Below are 26,213 nucleotides of genomic sequence, written 5' to 3' on the forward strand. Positions count from 1 at the left end.
GGATCTTATTTAGTCCATTATTATGTGCTATCTTAACTAGGGGTGTCCTGATACAACTTTTTTCATGTATGATCCAGTACAGATATTGAAGTATTGGCCGATACTGATATGATACAATATCAGCGATATCAGTGTGAATTATATTTTTATTTCCTATTTTGTAGTGTGGAATGCCAGAAAAGGCTTGATCAAATTGACATGATGTCCAATAAAATCTGATACTCGTTTTTTGGCTGATGTTGAGCTGATTTCACTGTCTGTTTTGCTTTTTGTTATGCACACAGATGGAAGTGATTTTTAGATGGAGCTATCAATTTGTCAAGGTCCTACAAATAGTTTAGTGTACTCTGTACTCTGTGTTCAGTCGAGACAAAAACCTCACGTTGATTTTACAAATGTACAAGGACTTGGCTCCAGATGGGATTTAAATGAAAAGAAAAGCAGCATGCGTGCTGAAAAAACAAACACAGAGGAAAATCAATTAAAATCAATATTCTAGACAGATAAATAAATCCAGAAATGTAAGTTGTCGAAGCTGAATAAAGTACAGTTTTGAAAGAACAAAGGCTCACTAATTTATTATCAACAAATCCGTTTTCATTCCAGTTTCCCAAAAGTTTTATGAATCCATAAAAATATTTTTATAAATCTCATAACTGTTAGATGATTTAACATTTCAATCAAGTTCCTGTATGATGAGGCTGGAGAACTGGCACCATATGGATGGATCCCTTTAAAGTTCTGTTGGAGGTTTTTCCAAAACCTGACCAGCTTTACCTGAGATGACATATTAAAAATTATTCACATCTGCCTTTAATTGTTCAGTACTTTAGAAAGGCAAATAAGTAAAATTAATGGAATTAATATGTTTAAAATGTATAACTCCTTTAAAAATGAGGCTTTCTCAACCAAACTGAAAATTATTTCAGTTTAGTAAGTTACTTTATATAGACTTGTAGTCTATATAAAGTAGAACTGAAATCCTTTGGTCTGAATTCCTCATTATTGTAGCTCCACAGACTCCTTGCTTCTGAGGTGTGTTTGTATTTTTTTTAATGTGAATGAGCCATTTCAAGCCCCGGAGCCCACAAGACCCCATTCAGCTATTTTTGTAGTTTGATAAACAATTATCTACCAGCAGAGAAACTTTTTATTCCAAAGTTTCTTACAGATGTGTTATGACCTGTCTAGACCAGATCATAACATGAAAGATTCATCCTCCTCAAAGCTCAAGCTGTCAACACAGACAGTTTTGAAAATCTTATAACGTTATTTATTTAAAAATGCATTTTGCATGACTTCAGAGGGAAGCTTTTTCTTGATTATTGTGAAATAATTATTTGGTTTAAATTGCAGCGTTAAGTAAAAACTCAATTCAATATTAATAAACTTAAAAACAATCTTTAGACATCTTGTCTCTTGTTAAAACTTCATGAACTTTAATTTCTGAGGTAAAACCGATACAATTTTCTTGTTAACTTAAATTACTTTTTCAAGGCAGCAGGTGAACTTTTATTTTCAAGTTAAACCACCTTCAAATGTTTTACAGTGCACACATCTAGACAAAAATATATGAATATATGCTATTTTAGTAAAAGTTTTCAATTTGTTACTCAGAGTATCTACCCACCCTGTCCTCTGCTGTTGTGATCCTTCCTGGAACTCACCAGAACATTTCTGTATTTAGAGCCAATCATGAGCTCCTACAGTTCGTGATCTGACAGGGAAGTTTTGACTCTCATTTCTGGTGTCCAGTTTCACATCACTCATTTTTGGAAAATAGAGCTTGAACAAGTATTTTTCAGATCATCTTGTTTCACTACTTTGGGTTATATGATCTGCAATAAACAGGAACAACAAGAATCCATGAGTTCATCTTCAACCCAGTGTGTTGCTTTTACAAACCAAACATACAAAATTTCATTATCTAAAAGAAAAACAACCTTTATTAGCTGCCACTGCATAACTTAAACATTGGCCTACCCAAGATCTAGAAGGATAATTTTTACACTGTATTCATAAAGTATGTGATAATATGTTAAGGTTTATATTTAGGGTTTTCTTTGTTTAAATGAAGATTCTTTTAATTCCAAACTCCAGGCTGTTCTGGAAGCTACATCTGTAATGCCTGGCCCTCTGCTTGTATTTTTGATAGTCACCAACATCTGCTGCAATGAGTAACCATGGCATCAGGACCAGTTTACATAACAAATGAGAAGCTGGTAGTGGAGCAAAAGGAACTTGGAAGAGAAAAGACAAACATCCTTATGTTTGAGCTCTATGTCACCATTGGGAACTGATCCATAATCATTCAATTAATTGTGCTTTGAGTCTATATTTGGATTAATGTTGAAAATAGTAATGGTGCTTAAACTAAACATACAGTGATGGTAATTATATGATGTTATAAAGTACATGGTTCAGAATGAAGGAAAAGATAGTCTAATCAGATATGTCTCAGAGTGTGTACGAATATGACACACACTGTGTGTCATCTCCACACAGGGCATCCATTTCAATGTAACAACTGAGTCTGGAAACAAGTTATTATTTTCAGACATATTTATTGTCAGAACCAGTGATGGCATAGTTACTTTGAAATAGGTACTTTAATAAGATTACTGATTACTCCTTGAAAAAGTAACTTAGTTAGATTACTGATTACTTGATTTAGAAAGTAACTAAGTTACATTAAAAGTAACTTTTCTACAAAAGTTACTTTCGGCAGCTTCTAACAACGCTCCACCATCTGTGAAACTTACATTGAGCTTTGCTAATACTGTGTTCCAGTATTGTCTGGAAAACTATAAATAGGATTTTTAGACCCCCCCCTCCCCCTCCCTCCTTCTCCCAAACATCCTCCCAGCCTCCAGGTTCTGTGTTACGGCCCTGCGTTTGGTGTCAGAGCGCAGCGCACAGCGCTCCTCCTGCGGCTCCATAATTCAGATGGCTGCTGCACAGATTTGTGACACTTATCTTAATATTAATAATTATAATGGCGTTTAGTTGCACAACTTTATGGACACGTTCTTTGGTGTTTGTTTTCACGTTTATTGCGGTGTTCACAATAGTCTCGATGTTTGCAGTTTTTTGGAGCGCAACTCGAAGCTCGACTTCAGTCACAGCAAATATATTAGCTTAACATTAACAAAGACACAGCGGGACGGATCATCCGGGAAATGATTGACTAAAACTAACTGGATGTCAGACAAATTCTGGGGTTTATGTCTGCTTATTTCCAAGCCCAAAAAGTGCAACCCGCGACTCATTAAATTTGCAAGCGACTTTAGAAAGAAAAAAAAACAAGCCCAAAGCCGCTTATAATAAACGGAATTGGCGACCGAAACTCAAAATAGTTCATTTTCATCAACAAAATGCGCATCTCCCTCCCTTTTTTTTTTACATTTCTGTCACTCCCCAAGACGCGAAGAGGAAATAAAATTCAGTTACAAAAGAAAACAGTAACGCAAAGTGGTTTCGATAAGTAACTGTAGTCTGACTACTGGATTTGAAATAGAAACGCATTACTCGTTACTAAAAAAAGTGGTCCAATGTCAGTAACGCGTTACTGACGCGTTACAGTAACGCGTTACACATCATTGGTCAGAACTGATTAAAAGGTAAGTTGAACAGCTTCAACCAGCTAATAATTAATGCACATCTCTAGTAAACTGTAAAGATTTAAGATATTATTTGCTGTAGAGCTGTCATTCTATAGCTATAATACTTCATAAGTACTGGGAAAGCATATAGGGAAATTATTAATGGCATTATTTCATCTGTTTTTTCCATATTCCCTGATGGAAAAGGGTGATTTTCTTGCAATTACCTTTGCTGCTATTGGGAACATGTATTATTTGCCTACATTAGCATGCATTGACAAAATGATCAATAAACAATAATGTAGCCTCTAAACAAAGACATCACTGGAAATTCATTTCCCTGCTACACATGTAAAACCCTTGTTTTACCTTACATGGCAAACGGCCAACATTGGCTGCTCAGTAAACTCAAAGTTCCAAATGTTGTTACTTATAAAGCCTCTCGTATCAAGTCAACAGCATTAACATCCTATTGACCTGTTCCAGGCTGTCTGTGAAAGAAATCCACTCCACATCATAGCTGTAGTTCTCATCACTGTCATCTAGCAGAACCATTATGCTGCTGTCATTAAAACTGGCCTGTTTTCTTTCTGCTGCTCTGCCCTCTGTTGGCGACCTTGGGAAAGTGTTTGTATTAATACTTTTCAAAACCAGCTAAACTAACTTCTTAACTTATGCCAAGTTTCTATATTTTTTTAATGTATTTTAAGTTGAAACCGTTAGGCATTGCAAACTGCTGAAGAAGGAAAAAATATGCTAAGTGTAAATTATTTATTTTGCTGACAGACAACAGTGGATTACCCAAATAGAAGAAAAGGTTGTAAAAATTGTGCTGAATGTTTTTTTATCCTGAATAAATACTAGGAGTTACTGGTGACTATGAAATTGTAGCTCTCTGTTCCTAGACTGCTTGAATGACTCTAATTGAGTGTATTTGTTGCTCCTTTGAAGATGGGATTGTGTTCGCACTGCCATTACTGTTGCCAAGAAGGATTTTCATTTGACTTAAAAGACATATCATGCTGTGAAGTAGCTCTGTAAAATACTCCATACTGAGTCACAAATAGAGTGGATTAGTCAGGGGAGGAGGCATGGAAATGTATGTCCTTTTTGGCTCTAATGGATTTGATTTATATGGAAATTACTTTGGATGAATTAGGACTTTCGACCCCCACGGTTTTGGAGCGTAAGATGTTTTATGATTGAGTCTTGAACTTGAATGTAGTACTTGTGTGTAACTGTAAAATGGATTTTAATCCTTATCTGTTCACAGTGGAATATTCTTACAATTTAAAAATGAAAAGGCAGATGAAAGAACTACCTTATTTGTAATATGTAAAGATAAAGATGATCCAGCTGATCAAAGAAAAAAATAAACAAAGTGATGATTAGTTTTCTTATGTTTTTTATTTACATTTGTTTAAAAATGGCATGTTGGGCGTGCCGTGATGGCACAGTGGTTAGCGCGACCCATATTTGGAGGCCTTGAGTCCTCGACGCGGCTGTCGCGGGTTCGACTCCCGGACCCGACGATATTTGCCGCATGTCTTCCCCGTTTCCTGTCAGCCCACTGTCATATAAGGGACACTAGAGCCCCCCCAAAAAAACCCTGGAGGGGTAAAAAAAAATTTTTAAAAATGGCGTGTTGAAAGTTATTTATACCTTCCTGAATAAATAATGTATTGCCAAGCAGTTACTCGTTATTGCTGAGCAACTTCTTGTGAGTTTCCTCTGGTGTTGTTTATTATCTATGGTGATGAGCTTAAAGTGTCAAGGTTGGAAAGCCTCCTTGACATCACCCTAATCACCAGATCTTATCAGATTTAAGTTGGTCTCTGACTCCAAAATGTTGATATTATGTTTGGCAGGAGAGACCAGGGATGTCAAAATAATAAACATCTTGATAAAATCGATACTAGAAAAATAAATCTTTCAAAGACACTCATTTGCTTCAAAATTAATATAAACAGACCCATCTATACCTGCTCAATTGTTGCACTTTTTTCACCCCCCTTTTTCTCCCTACAGCTGTTTGCCCAATCAAAACAAAAAACGTACTTACATATTTTTGGTTTTGTCTTAAAACCAATTAGTGCTAAAGTTTGAGTCATACTCTAATTAATAATATCTTGTTCTGTGAGCTAGAAAGAAGAGTCCATTCAATAAAATTTTCCTGCAATATCAAAAATCATATCAAGTATGTTTCTTAGCATCTGTATCAAGATTAAAATGTTGGCATTGTGACAATTCTACAAGAGACCGTTAACCAAAGTAAGAAATTTCCCTTCATTTAAATCTGCCAGTAGCATTAATGATTTGGGGCTAAACTGTATGTGTCTATGTTGAATGGGACGGTAGGGTTTTGACTAGTCTTCAGCGCAACTGCTAACCTTTGCACATGTGACCCAGATTAATCTAAGACTAGTTCACTGGATAAGGATGAGCAAAATAAATTAAACGTTTAATAAATGTGCACAAGTCATTTCAGCTGCACTAGAATGATTGACCTTTTTCTTAAACAACAAAACTTAACATGTTCATTAAAACAGTTCAATTGATAATCAAAGTCACATACTGTAGAAGCATAGTGTTTGCTTCTTGTCAAACGTACAATTGAATGGTGCTACTGTAGTTCATAGCTTGGCTCTGGATTCTTTGATGTATGTGATTAGCCTGACTGCCATGTCTGTCTCAGCACCAGGTGGCTTCAGAGCCACAAGATCCTGAGACACATCAAACCGCTTCGCAAACAAGCCGAAACCAGAGCGCATGCAGCTGTCGCCTCATGAAGGATCTGATGGAGGTTGCTGGGTAATGAAGCGACAGTGTGTTGTTTTTGCCAAGACATGGGCTTTTCTTCTGTCTGAAAGAGTTAAGATAAGCTTTTAAAATGATATCTAATGCAAACAGTTTTAGTATTTCTTTAGTGAATGTTCTAAACCAGAATACTGACTTTACTGCAGTGCCTGTAACAGAAGGATGTATAGTATAACAAAAAAAATTTGTCAGAACAATAATGGTCTTGTTGCTTACTCACACAACTTAGCAACTTTCCATTAGCATCACGCTTACCTAGATGCTACAGTGGAGGTGAGTCATGCTGATCTTGATTCGGTTTGGGGAGCAGTAATGGATACCTTGCTGCCTGTGCGTCTTCATCTCATTCTTCTATTGCCTTTCACTACAGGACCTGTTTCATTATGCCAGCTTTGACAGAGATTAATTATAGAAACACTTAATGTCATTTAGCTTTCACAATACTGTAGAAGAAAATCCTTCAAGGCACTTTTCCAGTGTTACAAAGAAGCCTAACCCTGAACTGTCTGTCCTTCAGGGTCCCTTCACCCTCCACTCCCTTCACACTTCAGCCTCTTTTAAGTTTTCAAAGTGATTGCCTGTGCTTTCAATACTTCACCCGCTCACACCTTTCCTGCACCATCTTCATGCTGCTTGAATGATTGACTGAAGAAATTGCACCAGAGTTGACAGTAGTCCTTCCAACCATTTCATGGCCTAGTTTCACCCACTTTTCACTAAAAAGCAATGAAGAAATGAATGAGCCATGAGCATTTATCACAGCAGCTGGAAGATCATTTCTTCTAACATTTATTTGCATTTTATAGTCCAGAGAAACACAGCATTGAAACTATTTGTTGAACTTTTGATTCTGACTTTTCCAAACACATCTTACTATGAACTTGAAAAAATATTAAAGTTCTATTATGATTTTAGGTGTGGTCAGCACAGAAGAACATCTTTTGCAGAATGATGACACTCAAAGAAATCTTTCACTGTCTTCACAGAGGGTGTTGTGCCAGTGGAGTGGAGCATATAAGCAGATTCCATATGTGACACACCATAGAAAATCCAGAAACAAGCTGCTAGAGTAGAAACAGAGAAAAAACCTAAAATCCATAATTTCCAATAATTTTTTTTTGCTTTATATGTGCAATATTGTAATATTTCTTGCCAGCTCTATCAGAAAGTAAAACTCATAAATCATGCAAAATCATAACACAAAGAGTGATATATTCTAAACCTTTGTCTTATTTTAATGATTTCATTATGCATGAAATGCAACTGCACATATTATATATATATATAAGATTAAAATGTTGGCATTGTGACAATTCTACAAGAGACTGTTAACCAAAGTAAGAAATTTCCTTTCATTTAAATCTGCCAGTAGCATTAATGATTTGGGGCTAAACTGTATGTATCTATGTTGAATGGGACGGTAGGGTTTTGACTAGTCTTAGGCGCAACTGCTAACCTTTGCACATGTGACCCAGATTAATCTAAGATTAATATATATATATATATATATATATAATTAACTAATTAGTCACTAGCCCAAACCCGACATAGGAGAGGAACTCCACGAAGTGCTTGGTGTATTTTTCTACCTTGTGGTAGTTTTAAAGTCATTTTCAAAGGTACAGTTGTATCTCCCAACCAGAGTCCCAAATGAGGTTGAATAACCTCTTCTATTCCCTCTTTTATTCCTATCTGTTGTTCTGCCTTAACTGTTGCTGTAAACTTTACAGTAATCTGCAGTTTGTGCAGGAGTCATTGGTTTGCATTTGCAGTTCTGAGTTGAATTTAGAATCACTGAACAAGAAAATATTAACTGTCAGAACATTTCCTGACTTCTGGTAACAGAAGTCCAACAGAAGTTTTTGTCATGTTATTTTATAGTTGGATCAAAGATCTGAAGATCAATCAATCCAATCAAATTTTATTTGTATAGCACATTTCAGCAACAAGGCATTCCGAAGTCCTTTACATCATAACAAACACAAAAACACAAAGTCATGCATCATAGAATCAACAATCAAAACATGACATTAAGTCAAGTGCCATCGTTCTCATATCTAGATCTAGATCTCATATTTTTGTATGTTTGTTATGTTTTAATACACCTGCTATTGTGGAGAAACAGAAGATTTTCAATGCCCTCTTCATATTCTAAGCATTCAGAATAAACCAGGTGGTTCTGCACAGCTTTGATCGAATTTGTAATTTGAACCCGAACAGTTTCTCTACCATGACTTCTTCTGACCTTCTTCAACTGCATTTTTTGTTTCTTCCAATTTGGTTTCTCATATCGATGAATCTTTTCCTGTCTCTTTTCTTCCATCCTTGTGTACTGTCAGTCAATGTCTTCTCAAGCAGCTCTTTATCTCATCCTTTACAGAATTGTTTCCTCACTCATTTTTCAAGTAACTTTACCAACTTGCCATTTCTTTCATTTGCCACGGTCCATTATGATCCACCCTGTAGGCTAAAATGCATGTCTCTACGCAGGCTTCAGAGTATTACATGTTACTACAGAGGTCATATATCATTGATGCTTCATTAAAATGTAAATGCTTTGCCTATTATAACAAATTCAGCCTAGGGAATGTGAGGACTTAGATCAAACTTATTTTTGATCACCAAATGTACGGATAAAGCAGAACAAACTCAGAGAAACCTCTGAACCATCATTTTGAAGAATGATGAATGATGTAAGCCTGGGAGTTCTTGGAGAAGCAGTGAAGTGTAAAGTGAAATAGAGATGCTTTTCCATGAGGTAAAGTAATATATTTAACCTTTTAAGCTGCTGTGAAATCCAGGTTGGTGATTTAGTTGTTTCCTTGCCGCCATGTGTATATGTCTGGGGTCAAAGATCACAGGGCGCAAAGTTTCTTGGAAGTTCCTGCTGCGCGTTCGGGCTTATGGCTCTCCTCATGCTCAGCTTGGTGTCTGCTTTTGCAACTTAACAGTGCATGTAAATGAGCCACTTATTGTGTTCTGATACATTTTGAATTGAAACTGACAAAGCAGAATGCAACTCTAACACGTGACATGGTGCCCTAACGCTCTGGCCAGGTGTCACCTCTCCTAGCTGCAGGGTGCAGAAACACATCATCAGATGATGAACACATCACATCCAAAATATTTCTTCAGAAGAAAAATTACTTGAACATGATAAAATGTTAAGTTTGAAATATTCAGAGTCCTTAAATCATCTGCACTTAAGATTTAGATTTTATTTTATTTTTCTCCCCTAGAGAGGCATCATTTCTTTTTTATGGAGGCCCCTTAAAATATATAATCAACAATAATACAAATCATCATTATAAGTAATCCAAACCATAATCAAAAATCATAATTTATTTCATTTGATTATTTTGTTTTGTGAGAATTTTAAATCTAAAATTCAGTTCATTGGGGTTCTGTAAACACTTTGGTAAATTCTGCTTTAAAAAGTAATTTTTTATTTTCTAAACTGTTAATCATTAACTAGTCTATATTACCTTTGTGGACAGTGATTTAAAAAAGTGAACCTGTATAATGTTAAATATGATTGGGTTGGTATTTGGGTACAATGTTTGTGTTGATGCACTTATAGAAAATTAGGTCACCAAAAGTTTAGAGCCCTGAATGTCATGATCCACATCCATGTGTGTTTTTGTTGATTGTTCTCACCTGTTTCTCACCAGTTGCTCCTTGTGGTATTTAAATGTGTGCATTTCTGTTCACTTGTTGTTGGATCATTTGTTGTTCTCTGGTTGAATTCGTCCCTGGTTCCTGTGTTCCCTCAGATTCAGTTTATTCAATTATTAACTCTTTTCAAATGCATCTACTGATATTACATTTCAGTCCTTCACCACAAAACTATTCAATGTCATGTTCTGACATGACACTGAATAGTTTTGTAAGGCACTGCAAAAAACATATGTTGTAAGACCAATCCAACAGTAGCAACAGGAAACAATAGAAGAAAATCAATGCAAATACAAAGATAGGTATATTTGACATCTTGATCAGCTCTGCTTTTCAAATTCTTTGCCAGCTTTGTCAGATCTCAGCATCCTGAGCATTTCTGGGATCCATACACTGTTGGACACCATTTTCACACTTTTTACCCACTCGACAGAAATGTTCTTTGATCACTAGTGTTTTTTCCAACTGTAGAAAGAGAAACTGCATCACCTAACAGTTTCTGAAGGGAAGTGATGCAAGAGAACAGGAAGCTTTTTACAATAGTTTGCTGGTCTGTCTGTCAGTTTTGTTGGCCACCTTTCATTGGAAGCCAATGAAAAACATTGAGGTTTGTGGCTATAACATGACTAAATGTGAAAAAGTTCAACAAGAATGAATACTTTAAGAAAAGTGGACTATGGTGTGTTTAGCATTTTGTCTAACAGTGCTGCCTGACTGAAAAATTACATCTCCTCTAGAAAGCCACATTTAAGAGTATGAAATTGATGATTTCTAATTCTCAATTGTGCAACTGCTTATTTGCCCCCTTGTTTCTAGTATCAACTGTAGAAGACTGGTGAATGTGAGTGTGCCTAACCTCTTCCCTTTTTTTTTCAACAGGACCAGTATCCTGCCAGAGGGGAAATTGTGCTCTCATCCAGTGACCTCCAGCTGGTGCTACAAGTACAACTTAATCAGTAAGAATTCCTTCTGCTACATCCTAGATTGCTGTACTCTCAGTAGTACCCCCTTCTGCCCTCCACATGAGGACTATGAAAATGATTAAGAGATGAAACATATAGGCAAAAAGAAGTGGAAACACCAATCATGTCCCCTCATCTATCATTCTGCTTAGTTTTTGTGTCGTCTATGCATTACTCCGTATAATTCTCAGCAAAGCTCCCTGAATCCCTGATGCTCTGTTGATAATGTCGGAGCTTTTCTGCTTCTCTGAAAGTGTCACCATGGTTTCCACCAACATCATTTGAAGATTTTCATATTTCCCTCAAGGTAGATAAAAATCACATTAAACCTGAGTCACAGCTTATGGATTTACTTGCTTCTTTGTGATAGAAGAAGGAAGCGTGTAAGCGGTCCTGCTCTGGCACAACGTGAAGCAAGGCTAATCAGGATGAACGGGCTGGTCCCATGGTGATCATGCAGAATAAGGCTCAAGGCCAGCTGAGGTTATGATGTTTCTGTGATAACATCAAGGGGAGTTCGGTCTGCTGCGTGCTCATCAGAATCAAATGTGTAGAGACTCCCTGAGTGGGCCTCTTCAAGCCTGGAGGCAGAGAGAACCTGAGTACACACTTTGTTTATTTCATCAAATCCACAATATCACATAAAACATGGAAAGAACATGTGCAGACGTTAGTTAGGAAGTGTGTGTCTAATGGTAGTTTGACTTTAAAGTATGAAAGTCACCAGCTGAATTTACAATGGCAACAGTACACAGATTGAATGAGATGAATCAACATTTCAATGTGTCAGGCTCAGGCACTGATGGACACAGGGACTGAACAGAAAATTACAACCAGGTATTTATTGGGAGGTCGACAAACTCTTAGTCAGACAGGCTAGGGTCAGAACCAGGGAATCAAATCAGGATCAGGCGGCCCCTGATCTTCGGGCCGGGCAAACAGGGGATCCGAGCCCGCGGGTCCAGAGCCCAGGTCGAAAACGGGTATCCGGTCAGACAGGCCGGGGGGGTCGAAGCCAGGAGGTCCTTTTCCAACAGAGAGGATCAGGGACAGGAGAGGGATCGCTGAGGGAGAGACAGACAGACAGGTTAGATTCTGGGCAGTCAGCTCAAGTCTCAGTAGCAGGTCTGAAGGTGTTACCGCTGAGGGTTTCACAACAATCTGACGCCGTGCAGGGAGAGTTCCGTCCTTATATGGCAGACACAATGGCACTGTAGCTTATTTTTATTTAGATTTCAGCTTCAAATAATCCCAAAAACAATGTAGCTGACAACAACAACTTCAGGCTCCTCTCTGACTTTCACAACATGGAAAATGTTGTAAAAGTGCAATTCGTAGATGTGATCTCTGGCCCTGTTCAAACCTGTTGTGAACATGTGTTCAGACTGATCCGGATCAGCTGGTGAAGCAGTCGGTGTGAATTGTTCCAACTGCTTTGCTCTAGTGAAAAATCACTTCAACACCCTTTCTTCTTCATTTCTTAAACCAGCGATTATATCGGCTAGTTGACACAAAAATAATTTGACTTGAGAGTGCATAGCTGAAATCTAAGAATCTATGTTTTTGAAGAAGGCAGTGTGCAGGCTCAATAAACTACACATTTTTTTAGCTTGTCTAAAAAGTTCTTTTACAGGCCTAATGCTATGTCATGTTTAAGTTATTACAGTCAACTAACATGGCTTTTCCCCCGTGTTAGTTCCAGTGGTTTTTCAGAGGATGTGTTCCTTTGAGTTCCCTGGCAGCTGTACCAAATAAGAAACAGGTGTCTCTTAACACCAACTTTAGGTTGAAAAACCCAGGGGTTGAGAGAAAGGTTAAAAAGAAACAACTGTCTGCAAGAATGTTGTGTTGAAAAGCATGAGCTTCACACCAGACTTTAGTCCACTTTAATCAAAGTCTGGTTTGTTTGGCTGGACAGTCCAGTTAGTTTGGGGAGATGTGAATGCATATTCAAACTTGGATGCAGACCAAAAAAGTGAACAAACTGCAACTGAAGTCTGACTCCACTTCATTTTTGATTACATTTAGTGAAGACGGAAGTTGCAACTGTCTTCTTCAGATGTTTTCATGTTTCCTCTAGTGGATTTTGGTGTAGCACCACCACAGATGATGCAGGGGGGGAGGAGGTCTTTCAAAAGGTTTTGTTGGTTTGACATAGTGCAGTGTTAAGGAGAACTGCAGCAGATGAAAATGGAACAAATGTTGCGACTTTGGTCCCAAGTCAAGCAGAGTCTACCGGGTTAGCAGGTGTGAAAACATCCTAAGAGCTTCATATTGATAAAAGGATACAAGTCCATGTTTGCATGCTTTAGGGTGATGGATCAAAGTACCAACCTTCCACTGGACCCTGGAAAAAAGAATCAACTGATGGTGAACACGGCTGATGGGGTCTGTAGGTAGATAGATATCTATTAGCACAGCTAGCAAGTGGCATTGTTTGTTTTTTTTCCCCTGTCCTTTGGGTCATAGGTAAAGTACTTCTAAACAATGTTGTTGTGTTTCCCTTGTCAGCTAAAGAGGGTCACTGGGGTTTCTTTCTGGATGTGCTCACCATGTTAGCAGTGTTTAAAACTCTCAATAGCAGCTCATTGAGAAGGAGAGGGACAGTGTGTGTTATCGCTGTACTTCTACTAGAAGAAATGTGATAATTAGGGCAAATGTGCCACTGGGACTGGAGGAAAATACCAGTTAACATCAATTTTGATGCAAAAGTATCTTTGAATAATTAATTTTTCTAGTATTGATTGTAGGGAGGTGATGATATTGATTATTTTGACAACCCTACTTCTTATTGTCCTATGCTGTATTCATACAAACATGTTTATCATTGACATTAATACACAATAAGTGGAATAATTGTGTAAATTTACAGGCATAAACCTAAATAATTTCTTGCTTTGTAAGTGCTATACATTCACAAAGGTACAACTATTAAAAGTTTTCTTCAGATTTCTTTTTTTAATGTCAGCATTGCTATTTTCCATGTTTTCCATGTTTTCCATGTCTTCACCACTGCATGTATTTAATTTAGTGCTTAAAGGAAAGGAAAAACAAAATATATACATTTCTGCTTTTATTTTTAAGTATGTCAGTTTTGGTCCAGTATTCAACATGGCAAACACATTTTTTTGCACTAATTTAAAAAACTGGCTTTAACCAAATTTTGCTAATTTTTCTGCGGGACTTTAATAATACTAAGCTTATTTTAAGAAGATGCAAACTAGATAGGTTTAAGGTTTTTTTTTAATTTAACAGATCAGGTTTTGCAGATTGGATGTTTTATGTTAGAATAATACAAAAGTAGAAAATCGCAGTAGATAAGAAACTGCATCAGAGAAGAGCATTTTATCCTGACAGAACCCTTTGGTTTTAACAAGAAATCTGTTTTATTTTCCAACCACTCTGGCCTCCTGTAAGCTCAGTAATTCTGTGTATAATGACACCTACATGTCTTTGTTGTTTCTAATGGAAACAGTTTTGCTGTAACATAGCTGGGCAGGTTGTTGAAGCACATTTGGAATTGTGAGTACTTGACATTGACGGAGATGAGTGAGTTTGAGATGTTTCAGAGAGTGCTACATTTAGGAATAATGCCGTTTTTCAGACTTAATAGATGCATAGGGCTTCAGTTGCTTGGAAACAGTTTGATGACTTGGTAAGAGGAGACCAATGGAAAAACTGATATAGACTGGCTGACCGACTTGAAACAGCAGAAAGCCTAGGAGCGGTGGTGGCATAAATGAACCACTGAATGATACAGAGAGGAGATGGAAATGAAAACATAGATGACTGCTGATGGTACTCAATCTGGGCAAAGGTTTCATGGGTTTTAAACCACCCGGGTATTGGTAAAGTTCAGGAGTTTGATTTGGATCAGTAAATTTAGGTCAGAGAAAGAGGCATGTTTCCTGGGTAAGTGAGCAGTCAGAAGGAGGAGTTAGTGGAAATGTTACTGGAAACAATTATTATTTTAATCTGTGGGGTCTCTGCCACTGGGAGTAGAGGAAAATACCAGGAATCAGCACTACGTTCCAGAAGCAAACGGGAAGGATGTTGTTACACAAAGTTTCTAAAAGAGAAAAATGCTTAAAAGAAAATGTTATCCAATTGTTAACAGAAAACATCACAGAAACAAAAAAAATCCTTGCTCTTATAGTGAAAGGGCTGCTTTTATGACAGGCTGGTTACCAAAGAAGAAACCTGCTATTATAAAGACAAAAACATGATGGAGTCTTACTACACAGAGAAAATAAGTTGACTTTATGATCATATAATCATTACATTGGAAATTAATAAAAACATGTTTCAGTTGCTTTCTTTTGAGGCCAGAATACATATATTTGGGTTATAAATCTTCTCTGGCCTGGGAACATCTCAGGATTCCCCAGAATGAACTGGAGTGTCTTAGATCTGTTACCGCAGCAACGTAAGTTATTAAGCGAGTACTAAAAGGACATAAAGTTTGATACCTCTCGAAGTGAAAACAAAACTTAAACAATTATTACTACTATTAAAGCTATTTGTTCTGTTATTCTATGTTCATATTAACTTTATTATTCCTGAGTTTGTAACATAACATTTCTTACCATCTGTCATAGTTTTTGGTATTTGTCTGACCCACATGAAGAGATACTCTCAGGAGACCAAAAACATTTAAAGATTTACAAAATTTATGAAAAGTGCAATGTTGAAGGCGTCATGAGATGGGGTCCGGGTAAACCGATATGATGGAGGCAGGTGAGCCGAGGTTAGTAATGTGAACAGAGTTAAACCAAATGCTGCAAATGACACTTACTTGTATGGATGGAAAATGTCCGCCAGGGAGAGATGAGTGGGTTCAGAGGAAGATCTGGATGACTCAGAGCACCGATGAGCATTTTTTTAGAGGGTTTGTTTGATTTGATGGCCGGGAACACAGAGGAGGGTGGAACAGGTTTGAACACAGTACCGATGGAGCCGGCTGAGGGAGAAGGCTGAGGCTGCCAACAGAGTCAGCCTCAGCCTTCTCTGTGTCCAATTCTCTGTGTCAGAGTCCGATTGAATCAGGAAGTTGTTGAAGGTTTGTTGGTGGCTGACTGAATTGATGAACAATCTGGAATGGAATCCAGGTATTTGCCTGGGAAACCTTGAGACAAGAACATGCTGACCTCAGGGGGCCAAAACCTATTATTTACCCTGTTTGTAAGAAAAATTATCTTAATTTTTCTGTTAGAAAATTTATTTTCTTAAAAAATTCATTTGTAAGAAAATGATATTATTTAATTAATAAAATTAATTATTTAATTTTCTTACAAGCAAAACATGTAGTTGTCTGGAATGAGCTGGTTGAAGCAGGAGCTTCTTCTGTACGTCTGTAAATTTGGTGATTTCATCCTTAGACGATACTTTGTCACAAATGCCTTCATCACTCAGAAGAGACGTGTTCCTGTCTCAGTCAAACCTAATCTTTGCATGTTAATTTGATACTTTAATTCTCAGTATCAATTATTCTTCAACAAAGCAACTGTAAGATAACTATTTACTCATATTTGCTCTACACTAGCAGGACATAACAGAGAGGATAATAAAAAAATCCTTGGATCCTCGAAGATGACTAATTAGGTAAAGAGCACAAAGCTCAGTTTGTTTAGTAGTAAAACATGTCATAACACCATTGCTGGGGACTACACAGTGAAACACTGTTTAGTGTTTTCAATACAGTGTTAGAAACACTGTATTGAGATGATGTAAACAGCTAAATCTGCCAAAAATCTAAGCTTGCATTGTGAATTACAGACAAGTTGTAGATTTTCAGATTAAAAGCGTGTTGAAGGTAGGGCTTCAAATTCCTAAATAACAGCTTATTTGTCCTCTAATTCCCACAGACACATTTACAATCCAACTAGACATAAACTGGTTTCGTACTACACAGACAACACCAGTTACAATAAAACAACACCAAGCACTCATCATTTTCACAATATTTGACATTTGACGCCAGACATGATCGAGTGGTGGTCAGGGCTGATTGCTCCCTTTCCATTCCATGAACAAGTTCTTTTCAGTGGCAGTCGATCCCCAGGCTGTGAGTTGCCTCTGTCCTGTTGCTTTCCTGGCAAGCCAATCATTGCAAATAGCATTCCCAGCAATAGAATTTGTAATGTTCCTCAGAGTGTGTAAGCCAATGGTACCTCTCTCATAGTTATAGTTACTGATCTGAAAGTGGCCGATCAACTTGAAAATGGGTTTCTAATCAATATGAATTTGAAGCTGATAGCTAAAAATTAACCTGTTCTACTGCTGTACAGCTTACGTGAAGGGACTGCAAATGTGAATTAGCTTATGATATAATCTGGTAAAAACATGACATTTATGTTTAAACTGTACACTTTAAAGTTTATTATTATTATTATTAACCTGGGCCTGCTCTACTGATTCTAATGGGCAGATTAGATTGTCCCTGGCAGCACATAGACACTGAAATCTGATTGGACGAAATGTCAGTAATCCACACAGACATGTAGGGGAAACAGCACAGCCAAGAGTAACTTAAAAAGAGAAGTTATTTGGGATTAGGTATTAGGTAAATTTGTCACATTTAATTGGACAAACATTTTACTTTAGGTTTTAGCTTTATGGACCAGATCATGTCACTGGCTTCTGGCATGATCTGGTCCAGAGATTCCATTTAAAAAAAACAACCTACCAACTTATTTTGATTCTTGCTTTCACCAATGTTCCTGCGTATCCTGAAGGATGGTACAACAATAATGATTAGGTTCATCCATAGGAAGGAGTATAAACATTATAATATATGCTGCATGGCTACATTCTCCCATCAATCATTTAATTTAGCGGAAAGGAACGATCTGAACTAGGCTAATTTCTACAGAAAAACCTTAAATAGATTAAATGAAAACTGCCATTTGGGAAAAAAAACTGTAACACAAAACAAAAAAAAGTCATTTATTCAGTAATTGAACTGGCACAGAGTCAGCTTGTCTCTCTCAGAGGGTAACGTTACAGGAGGTGTGTGTGTGTGCATGTTTACTCAGTTTCTAAAAAAAAAGTCAAACAAATGCGTACATTACTAAAGATGAGCCAGTGAGCTGAATAATCATCGCATAATAAATATTAATAACATCAAAACTGTTTGCCTGTATTATTCAATTAGTTTACTGCTGACTGTGGAGCTCTGTCTCATAGCTTTGGTACTTCAAACACCAACACAGCTCAGGCTGTTGCTACGGCACTTAGGGACAACATTTCATTTTAATTGCAAATTTTCCATTGAATGTTCTGAGATGAATTGTAAGCTGTGTTTATGTAAATGAAAGTCTTGATTGTGGTGCCACTGCGGGATGTTGTGTGATGAAAAAAGTGATACCTGCTTTATCCTGCTTATAGTGAAGAGGAGGGCAACTGAAAACCTGTCCGGCTGAGCTGAATGTGGTGCAGCCGTTAAGGAAGGCTTCAAACTTAACAAGGATTTAATTAGGATACAAATCCTAAGAGAATCCAATTTTACAAAGATAAATTCATACTCAGCTAAATTCACACTCTCCTGGTCATAGCATCTGTCATCAATTTCTCCACAACAACTTGGTAATTTTCATGTCTCCATATTAATTGTATTTGAAATCACCAGCTGGCTTTGTTTTATTCATCTCTAATATGTTGGGATTTCAGTTTTAATATCGGACAGCTTCAGGGCCTGGTCCAGCTACTGTGGTGCTTTGTGGTGAGCTCAGTTTGGCTACAATTTGCCATAGTTGTAAATAATTACTTGTGTTTTTGCGCTAGTAATATGTAATATGTTTGGGGTTGGGCTCAACATGCAAAATGAAGGGTTAGATTGAAGCTTGACAATTCAGGAAGTTTATCTGGGTTCAAACACAAATCTGCACTTACCTGTTAAATTCTGCCTCACCTGGTGAAGACCCAGGAATCATGCTCAGGAGGATGCCAATCATTTAATTTTTTCACTACAGTCAGTTTTCTTTAATAACAATTCCAGGAAGTGATCTCTTCTGAGCTAGAAGGATGGTTGGCTCTACAGAGCTCTGTGTAAGTTTGGCAACTGTACGAAAAAGCAACTCCAGATTAACTGTTTTGTTGTTTTCTATGATGATGATCACATATTACCCTGACATCTGATCATCACGATTAGCTTGTTGTTGTCACAATAAATCTACAATCTTATGATGATGAAAAGAATTCCACAATAATGGTCAATAAAGTACAATAATTATTGCTGCATACCAGCTCTACACTACAGCTGCGTTTAGACTGCAGAATTTATCTTTAAACCCTGTTGTCTATTTTCTTTTAATGCATTTGAGTTTCGGAAGCAGTGCTGATTATGACAGATCATCTGTATATGTGGCTAACTGAAATTGCTGACAATTAGCCACTTTGGCTAATAACTTTTGAATTTGACATAAGCAGATGATCCTGAGCAGCATTAGGAAATACAGGAACCTATCAAGTGGAGTTGAGATGTAGGAAAGACAGTTGTTTCACAAAATTAACGTCCACTGAATGTTTGTATATAAGGTCACAGAGTGTAAGCATGTGGAAGAGAGCTGAATTTAAACAAACAGAGGACAGGTGGCTGGGTTTTTGTATCGCCTTCAGGCTCTGCAGACGTACCTGTTTGGCATGTATTGAGAAAGTGCTACTAGAGCAGCTGTGCAGCCTTAAAATATTTTTGCACTGTTTTTCACCAGTGTGAAACTGTATAGGTGTGCATGTACCCTCCTCACCAGCACACTTCCCTGCATCTGCTATATGCTGAGTGCAGCTCTGTCCACCATTGTGCTCCAACCTCTAAAGACACTGTAGCCTCATCTGTCAAAATGTGACCTTCTAAAACTGACAGAGCAAGGCTTAGTCCTGCAGAGCTTTGTTACAATCTTTCATTTCACCTCAAGCCTTAAAGTACTGGATAACTGATTGCAAGAACCAATCAGTTTTCTTGTTTTCCTTAAGACAAAAATCTTCACTGTAGTTGGATATCTTTCTGTATAATATATATAATTTTTTGGCACTAGTGGCCTTTATTTGACAGTAATCTGACAGGAAGGGGGCAGAAAAAGGAAGAGAAGACAAGTGGCAAAGTAACTGAGGAACGGGATTCGAATTCGGAACGGCCTCATCGAGGCGTCTGGTCCTGGTGGGATCCCATCAATAGGATCAGAGTTGTCGGTTATCCTACAATAGCTAGCCCCGCCCACTTCGTCACAACCCCCCGGGGCTGACTACTGACCAGTTCTCTGTCTAACAGGTCCGGAAAATCTCTAAGACCTGGGTATTACCCTAAAAGAGATCTATAAGAGATAATCTATTTAAACTGGTGTCGAAAGCGATTCGTCTAGCTCTAACTACCTCCAATCCAGAAGTTACGACCCTTTTCAGTTAAGAAACAGTCAGCTGAGTAGCCCTCACAGCTGCATAATTCCAATAACCACTCCTGTTAACGGTAGCTCGCATTCTAAAATATAACTTGCTCTTGGGACCGGCTAGATTAAATTTAGTGACTTGGATGTAAGTCCCTGGGTCATTATTTTACTCTCGCCAAAGGAAATTATGAAGCCTCCTTTTCCACTAGAACCATGTACCTTAGGTTTACCTTTATTAAAAGAACTGAAAAATGATTAATTGACTCAATTAATTCCAAGGTCCACCAACCTCATTAGAATTTTAGAGTAAGAATTTATTAAGCAAGCTTAAGCAGGGATATGTGACATACAAATCAATAATCAATTGTATATAAGTCAAGAGCAGTGTAATAAGATCAACATGTACAATCATGCCCTCCTGTCTCTTTCCCTAACCTATGTCGCAAATTCTGAGATAGCTTTTTAGGAAGCGAGTTCGACTCATACCCAGTTGGTGGTGGATCTTTGGCAACAGGAACGTCCGAAAACCTTGGTCTGAGTCTTTATCCTTTGTGTGGAAAAATCCTCTTTAGAATAGAAGCAAAGTAGAGAGGGCTCAATTGCTTTTGAAAACCCAACTCTTTATCCCTCCGGGACCTTTGTCTTTTCTCCAAGTCTGTTGCAATGTTTGGGTTGAGGTAAGACCGACGATCGAATCAGGAACCCGGGTTGGACGATTGGAACTTGTCTCCCTTTGGTGGCACGAAGCTTCAGCTTTCTCCCGTGGCTCCAGGGTGTGGTCTACTGGTTTTTCCTCGATCTGCTTCTTCTGTTAGCTCTACTTCGGTGCCGCAGACAAAGAACAAGAACTTCTCCTTTTCCGTCTGCTTATATACAGTTCTCTGCCATATATGTGTATGGGGAGTGTTAGTTTACGTGGTTTCGGCCCCTCCTGTCTGCTGGCTAGGATGGAAAGTACCGCCCTTCCCTCAGCGTTGTTCTTAGCCAACCATACCGCCCCACCCATCCTGTGCATCTGGCCATCTGTTCAGAACTGCTTGCGACAGCAGGAACTCACAAGTTCCCCTTCTGCTTTTTCCCTTTTTCTTTTTAACATTAAAACCTATGTGCTTTTCTCTGATTAACTTTTAAACACAGTCAAATATTAAAAACTATGTGCTGATTTCCATTAAGCATTAATCATAAGCATTAATCACCTCTTTCACTTATTATAAATCATCAAACCTTAATCATTTTAAGCATTAATCATAAGCATTAATCACCTCTTTCACTTATTATAAATCATCAAACCTTAATCATTTCATTGTCATGTTATTACAGATCATGATTCGTACACTTCAGAATCATTCAGTGATTACTTACATACAGTCATTACACCTATTGTATTCATCCATGTTCAACTTAATCATTATCAAAACACTCAATCATTATAAATCAAAACACAAGATCGCTTTATTTCCTTCAGGCTTTCATGCACCTTTTTCTGTGTGTACCTAGATAGATCTCAAACCTCATACCAGTTTTCTTGACACCCCCTCCTTGAGATCGGACGGTGCATCGCAGAAAACACAAAGTCCGAAGTCAAAAGAGGTCAAGTCCATCACCGCAATCAGCAGTCAAGATGTCCTGTTCGTAGCAGGCAACCGGAGATGATGATGGTGTCCAGGTATCCACAACCTCATACTCTGTCAGATTGGACGGCGGAGAAATCCAGCATTCGGCGTCCAATTGTGGAGGAAGTGGAGATCCTGCTGATCCGGGAGGGCTAATGTCCTCCAGGGAAGACTGCAGAAGCGAAGACAGATCCATCTCAGAGTCTGGCAGTGTTGGTGGGTTGTTACAGTATCCCTCCAACTCAGTCAGTAGATCCTGAAAATCCATATCGGTGGAAGGCGGATCTGGTGAAGGGGATGACACGAAGAGGGTGTCTTCTGTCTGGCACGCTTGGTGAGATGAACTGAGAATCTCAGTTTGGGTACCTTTTCTGTTAGTCGCACTGCTGGTTTGGCATCCGACATCGATAAACATATCCGGCGACACGGGACACGCTGGTGGAAGGTACTCGCCTACTGCCACAACTCGTCCATCGAGAAGGTGTAGAGTTGGCAGGCATTGTCGAGTAAGCTGGTGTTCCCATAACTTCTGAATCACGGGCAGCAGGAGTCCCGTGCGTATTGGAGATGTTGTAAGGGCGTCGTCTTCTTGGCCAAAGGCAGAGGTCCACACTATTTTGTGCACCCGTTCCAGGGATCGAGATGTGGAGGCCGCTATGTAAGGCAAATCTCCTTGCCCTGTGGCGCAGAGAATTGCCGTTACATCGGTGATACGGCTGCTCACGCAACGGTGACACCAGCGGGAGGACGATGCAACCCATATGAATCCATAGGACTCTGCGGCGATCCCACATCCCACACAGCAGGTTGGCGCCTGAGGAAGAAACAGCAACCTAGGTAACGTCACGATTAGGGGTTTCGGATTAACAATAACACAACGAATATGCAAAAGCGAAAGCGGAGAGTGTAGCTGGTTTAAGCTCGTGTGCCTGCTTGGGCTGCCAGCCAGGGAGAATTAATCACAGGAACCGGAATGTCATGATCTGGAGCTGGTTCGCCCCGATCATAGACATGAGCTGCATCATGGAATATTGCAGCATAGGTCATCATCCATACAATGATGGCCAGGTCTGAGGTCTCCTGAAGCCAGTAGAGGACCACCAAGATCCCCCAAACCATTGCCCAAAGAGCCAGAACTATCCACTTTTGTAGCCATATGCGCCTGCCCCGACCTTTGATGGACAAGGCTTGGCGCGCTAAGTAGACGAGGATAGATACTGCGAAGAGCCCTTCTAGAATAGCTGTGAGGATCTTAAGTGGGGCGGTTCGAGTGGCATGACTGCTCCCAGCGACCAACTCCAGTATCAGGGCTGTGGTGTCAGTGACGAGCCATAGGCAGACCACAACGCCCCTGCGCCAGTTGATGCGGGTACGGCCCATCAGGTAACAAGCGAAGAGGGATGAAGCTAACCCCCATTTCTGGAGGATGATGGGTCGTAGGATAAGCTTCACATATCCTTGTAGCGCAACGAAGATCCTCATAGGATGTCCCCTGGGCCAGGAACCAGTATGGCAGTAGAGTACCCAGGCCAGGGTAACCCCTAAGTGCTCAAAGGTACTCACTTGAAGTGGTGCAAAAAGTGAGTTGGGGTTTGATGAGTTGGCTGAAGAGTTGGATGCCATGATGTCCAATGGTGGTTCTTTTGGTTCCGGTGTTGTCGGCAGCGGCGGTGAAGGTTGAATGGCTCGTAGGCACACGAGAGCTCTCTCTTATGCAGAAGCAGGCTCCTCCTTCGGAGGGAGGGGCTGGTACTCCCTCTTTTTGCAACGACAAAGTGCTTTCAGCCACGCCTCCAGGACGACTTTGCCGACGATTAAAGCCACGGCCACTCCCAGTAGGCCCAGGATGTATGGCCACAGCATACTCAGTGCACTTAGCAGCCATTGCTCAACAATGTGGAGGCCTTCTTCCACCACACTAGCAGCCTCTTCGACAACCTCGGTGATTGCGGTCACGATGGTTGCTCCCATAGTTTCATACCAGAAACAGTCGTGTTGGTCCGCTCCTTCGCCACATTTCTGCCAAATCTCCTTAGAGATTGTGCAGGTGAGGTTGGAATACAAAAGATTAGGTCCAATCCAGTCGAACCCGGGGTCTACTTTCCCATCACATATACTCTTTCGGAAAGCATGTCCTTCGGCGATGGCTATAAGGGGGTTTGGGATGAAGGGAACTGGCAGACCCAGAATACTCTTGCGTTTCTGGAGGTGGTAACCTAGGATTGCGTCGGTACAGGTCTTTCCGCTCACAATAGCCCTCCGCCATGTACCATTGATTTTGCGCCAAGTAACTTCTGAAGAGTGAGTGTCATACTCATCGGCATAATGTTGTGTGCAGTAGCTCTCCCAACCTCGAACCTCGTGGCAGGGTCTTCTAGCTAAACTTATGACACACTCAAGGACTTGTCGCGTGTTATTTTTACAAGTCATGCGCCAGGGTCTGGGGTTGACGTAGTTTTCAGGTCTCCAAAAAACCCCAGGCCAAATCATGCGGTCCTTAGAATAAACTGTGGCGAGGTACTGGTATTTGATCCAATAATTGGTAGACTCACGGAGACAGGGTATAACCCAGGCTTGAAGTTCTTTTTGCTGAAGTCCCCACCATTCCCAGTCCCAATTCCGAGAATAATCCTCATACCAGGCCCGTAAAGCCCATTTAGCGGTCGGAAGGACGTCAGGATCAGGGCAGTGATACCTCCAGGTGGAATAGAAGGTCTTGCTAGTTTGTACGAGGTCACATCGGGGTGACGAGTGGGTTTTCACCCAGCAAGTGTTATTAAGGCTGTCAAAGATACTGCGCGCAACACATTTGTCAATCTTTGCAAAGTCGCCTTTGGGAGCGCTCAGAAGGTCATCAGGAGTTGGAAGGGGTTGTGTACGTAAATTGGCAATGTGAAAGTCCTCTAACCCAGCAAGAGAGCGAACCGCTCCCTCGGGGAAGTCTCCCTCAAAGAACGTTTGGTCTTTGGCTATGTATGTCCATGGGAATGTGTTATTTAGCCAGGTTTCAATTTCTGTCCGTATTGATCGTGCAGAGTGCCAGAAATCCGACCGGTATTCCTCTACAGCTGTGACAATATAATTTTGGCCCCTGCATTTGACAAACTTATTCCAGAGGCAGGCATTTAACCACCTAAAGTGGTTCCTATAACAATGCTGCTGGTCAGATTGGTACATAAACCGTGTTGGACCTTGTCGAATCAGGAAGGCCGTAATGTTAGTCAAACTGTCGTTGGGGGGCGGCCTTGTTGCCCAATCGAGAAAGTCGTTTCGGGAGGTGCTGTTAACCCGCGATCGTTCTGTGATGTTGACATCCTCTCTGCAATTTAGGTGATAGTCACCCCAAAACTCCCCTCGTGGGAGCCAGGCCCGACAGCCTGAGGACCTGTGCGGGGCCGGGTATACTACTTCGGTATCCCAGTACCCCTGGTTCGGCAACAGTAGTAGTGATCGACAAGCCATGTTGCAATGCCATTCTGGAAATCCTCGATCCGGATGAATCCAGTTACACCTGACGGTCCGTCGTTCCTTGCGCTGTAGAACCCGTATCCAGCAGAGCGCTCCGGTGTCGAGGAAGTCATAGGCGTAGATCTCCCAGGTCCGATTCAAGAGGTCGTCTAGGGAGGAGTCGTTCAATTTGTAGGCTCGGCGTTCCACATACTTTTTGCCGTTGTCTTTGGCGAATAATCCGGTTCGATTCTGGGCAGAAGTTTCGTTGTCCCATGGCACAAAAATAGCCGTGGTGCTTGTATTCCAGCAGTTGAAGGTGGCATACTTGGAATGTCCATAAGTGACCTTTGTATGCGTAAGGTACCACGGTCCAACTCCGATGAAGTAGAAGATCGTAGCGAGAACAGCAGCAGCAAATAGCAAAGCAAGAAGCGTCAGCAGCCCTTTCAGGCAAAGGGATTTTCCTGTTATCGTAGTCGTTTTCCATAGCAAAGGTTCGTTAGAGGTGTCCGAGTCGTCGTCAGTGTCAGTAGAGCTGTCCGAATCCGATGTTGAGTCCAGCCAACCCTGGTCTGTAGGCTTGCGCCTCATGCCGATGGCATCCATCCTGGCCAGATTAGTGATTCTCTGGGATCCGGTGCATCAGGCGTTGTACAAATTTTTCTTAAAGCCTTGATGCAGCCTTGGTGAGCAGGGTTCTTCGCAACCCGTCTG

The 26,213-nt window shown here is 39.9% G+C and overlaps 1 protein-coding gene across 1 annotated transcript in view; it reads left to right on the plus strand.

Annotated features, from left to right (window-relative positions):
• adam19a (ADAM metallopeptidase domain 19a) overlaps positions 1 to 26,213 on the plus strand; it is a 163,365-nt gene that overhangs the window by 57,624 nt on the left and 79,528 nt on the right. The window contains exon 3 of the mRNA XM_028038532.1: positions 10,974 to 11,050. Within this exon, the coding sequence (XP_027894333.1) occupies positions 10,974 to 11,050 (77 nt within the window). The remainder of the gene's footprint in view (positions 1 to 10,973; positions 11,051 to 26,213) is intronic.

The sequence above is a fragment of the Xiphophorus couchianus genome, chromosome 14 (assembly GCF_001444195.1).
Source record: "Xiphophorus couchianus chromosome 14, X_couchianus-1.0, whole genome shotgun sequence".
Lineage (NCBI taxonomy): Eukaryota > Metazoa > Chordata > Actinopteri > Cyprinodontiformes > Poeciliidae > Xiphophorus > Xiphophorus couchianus.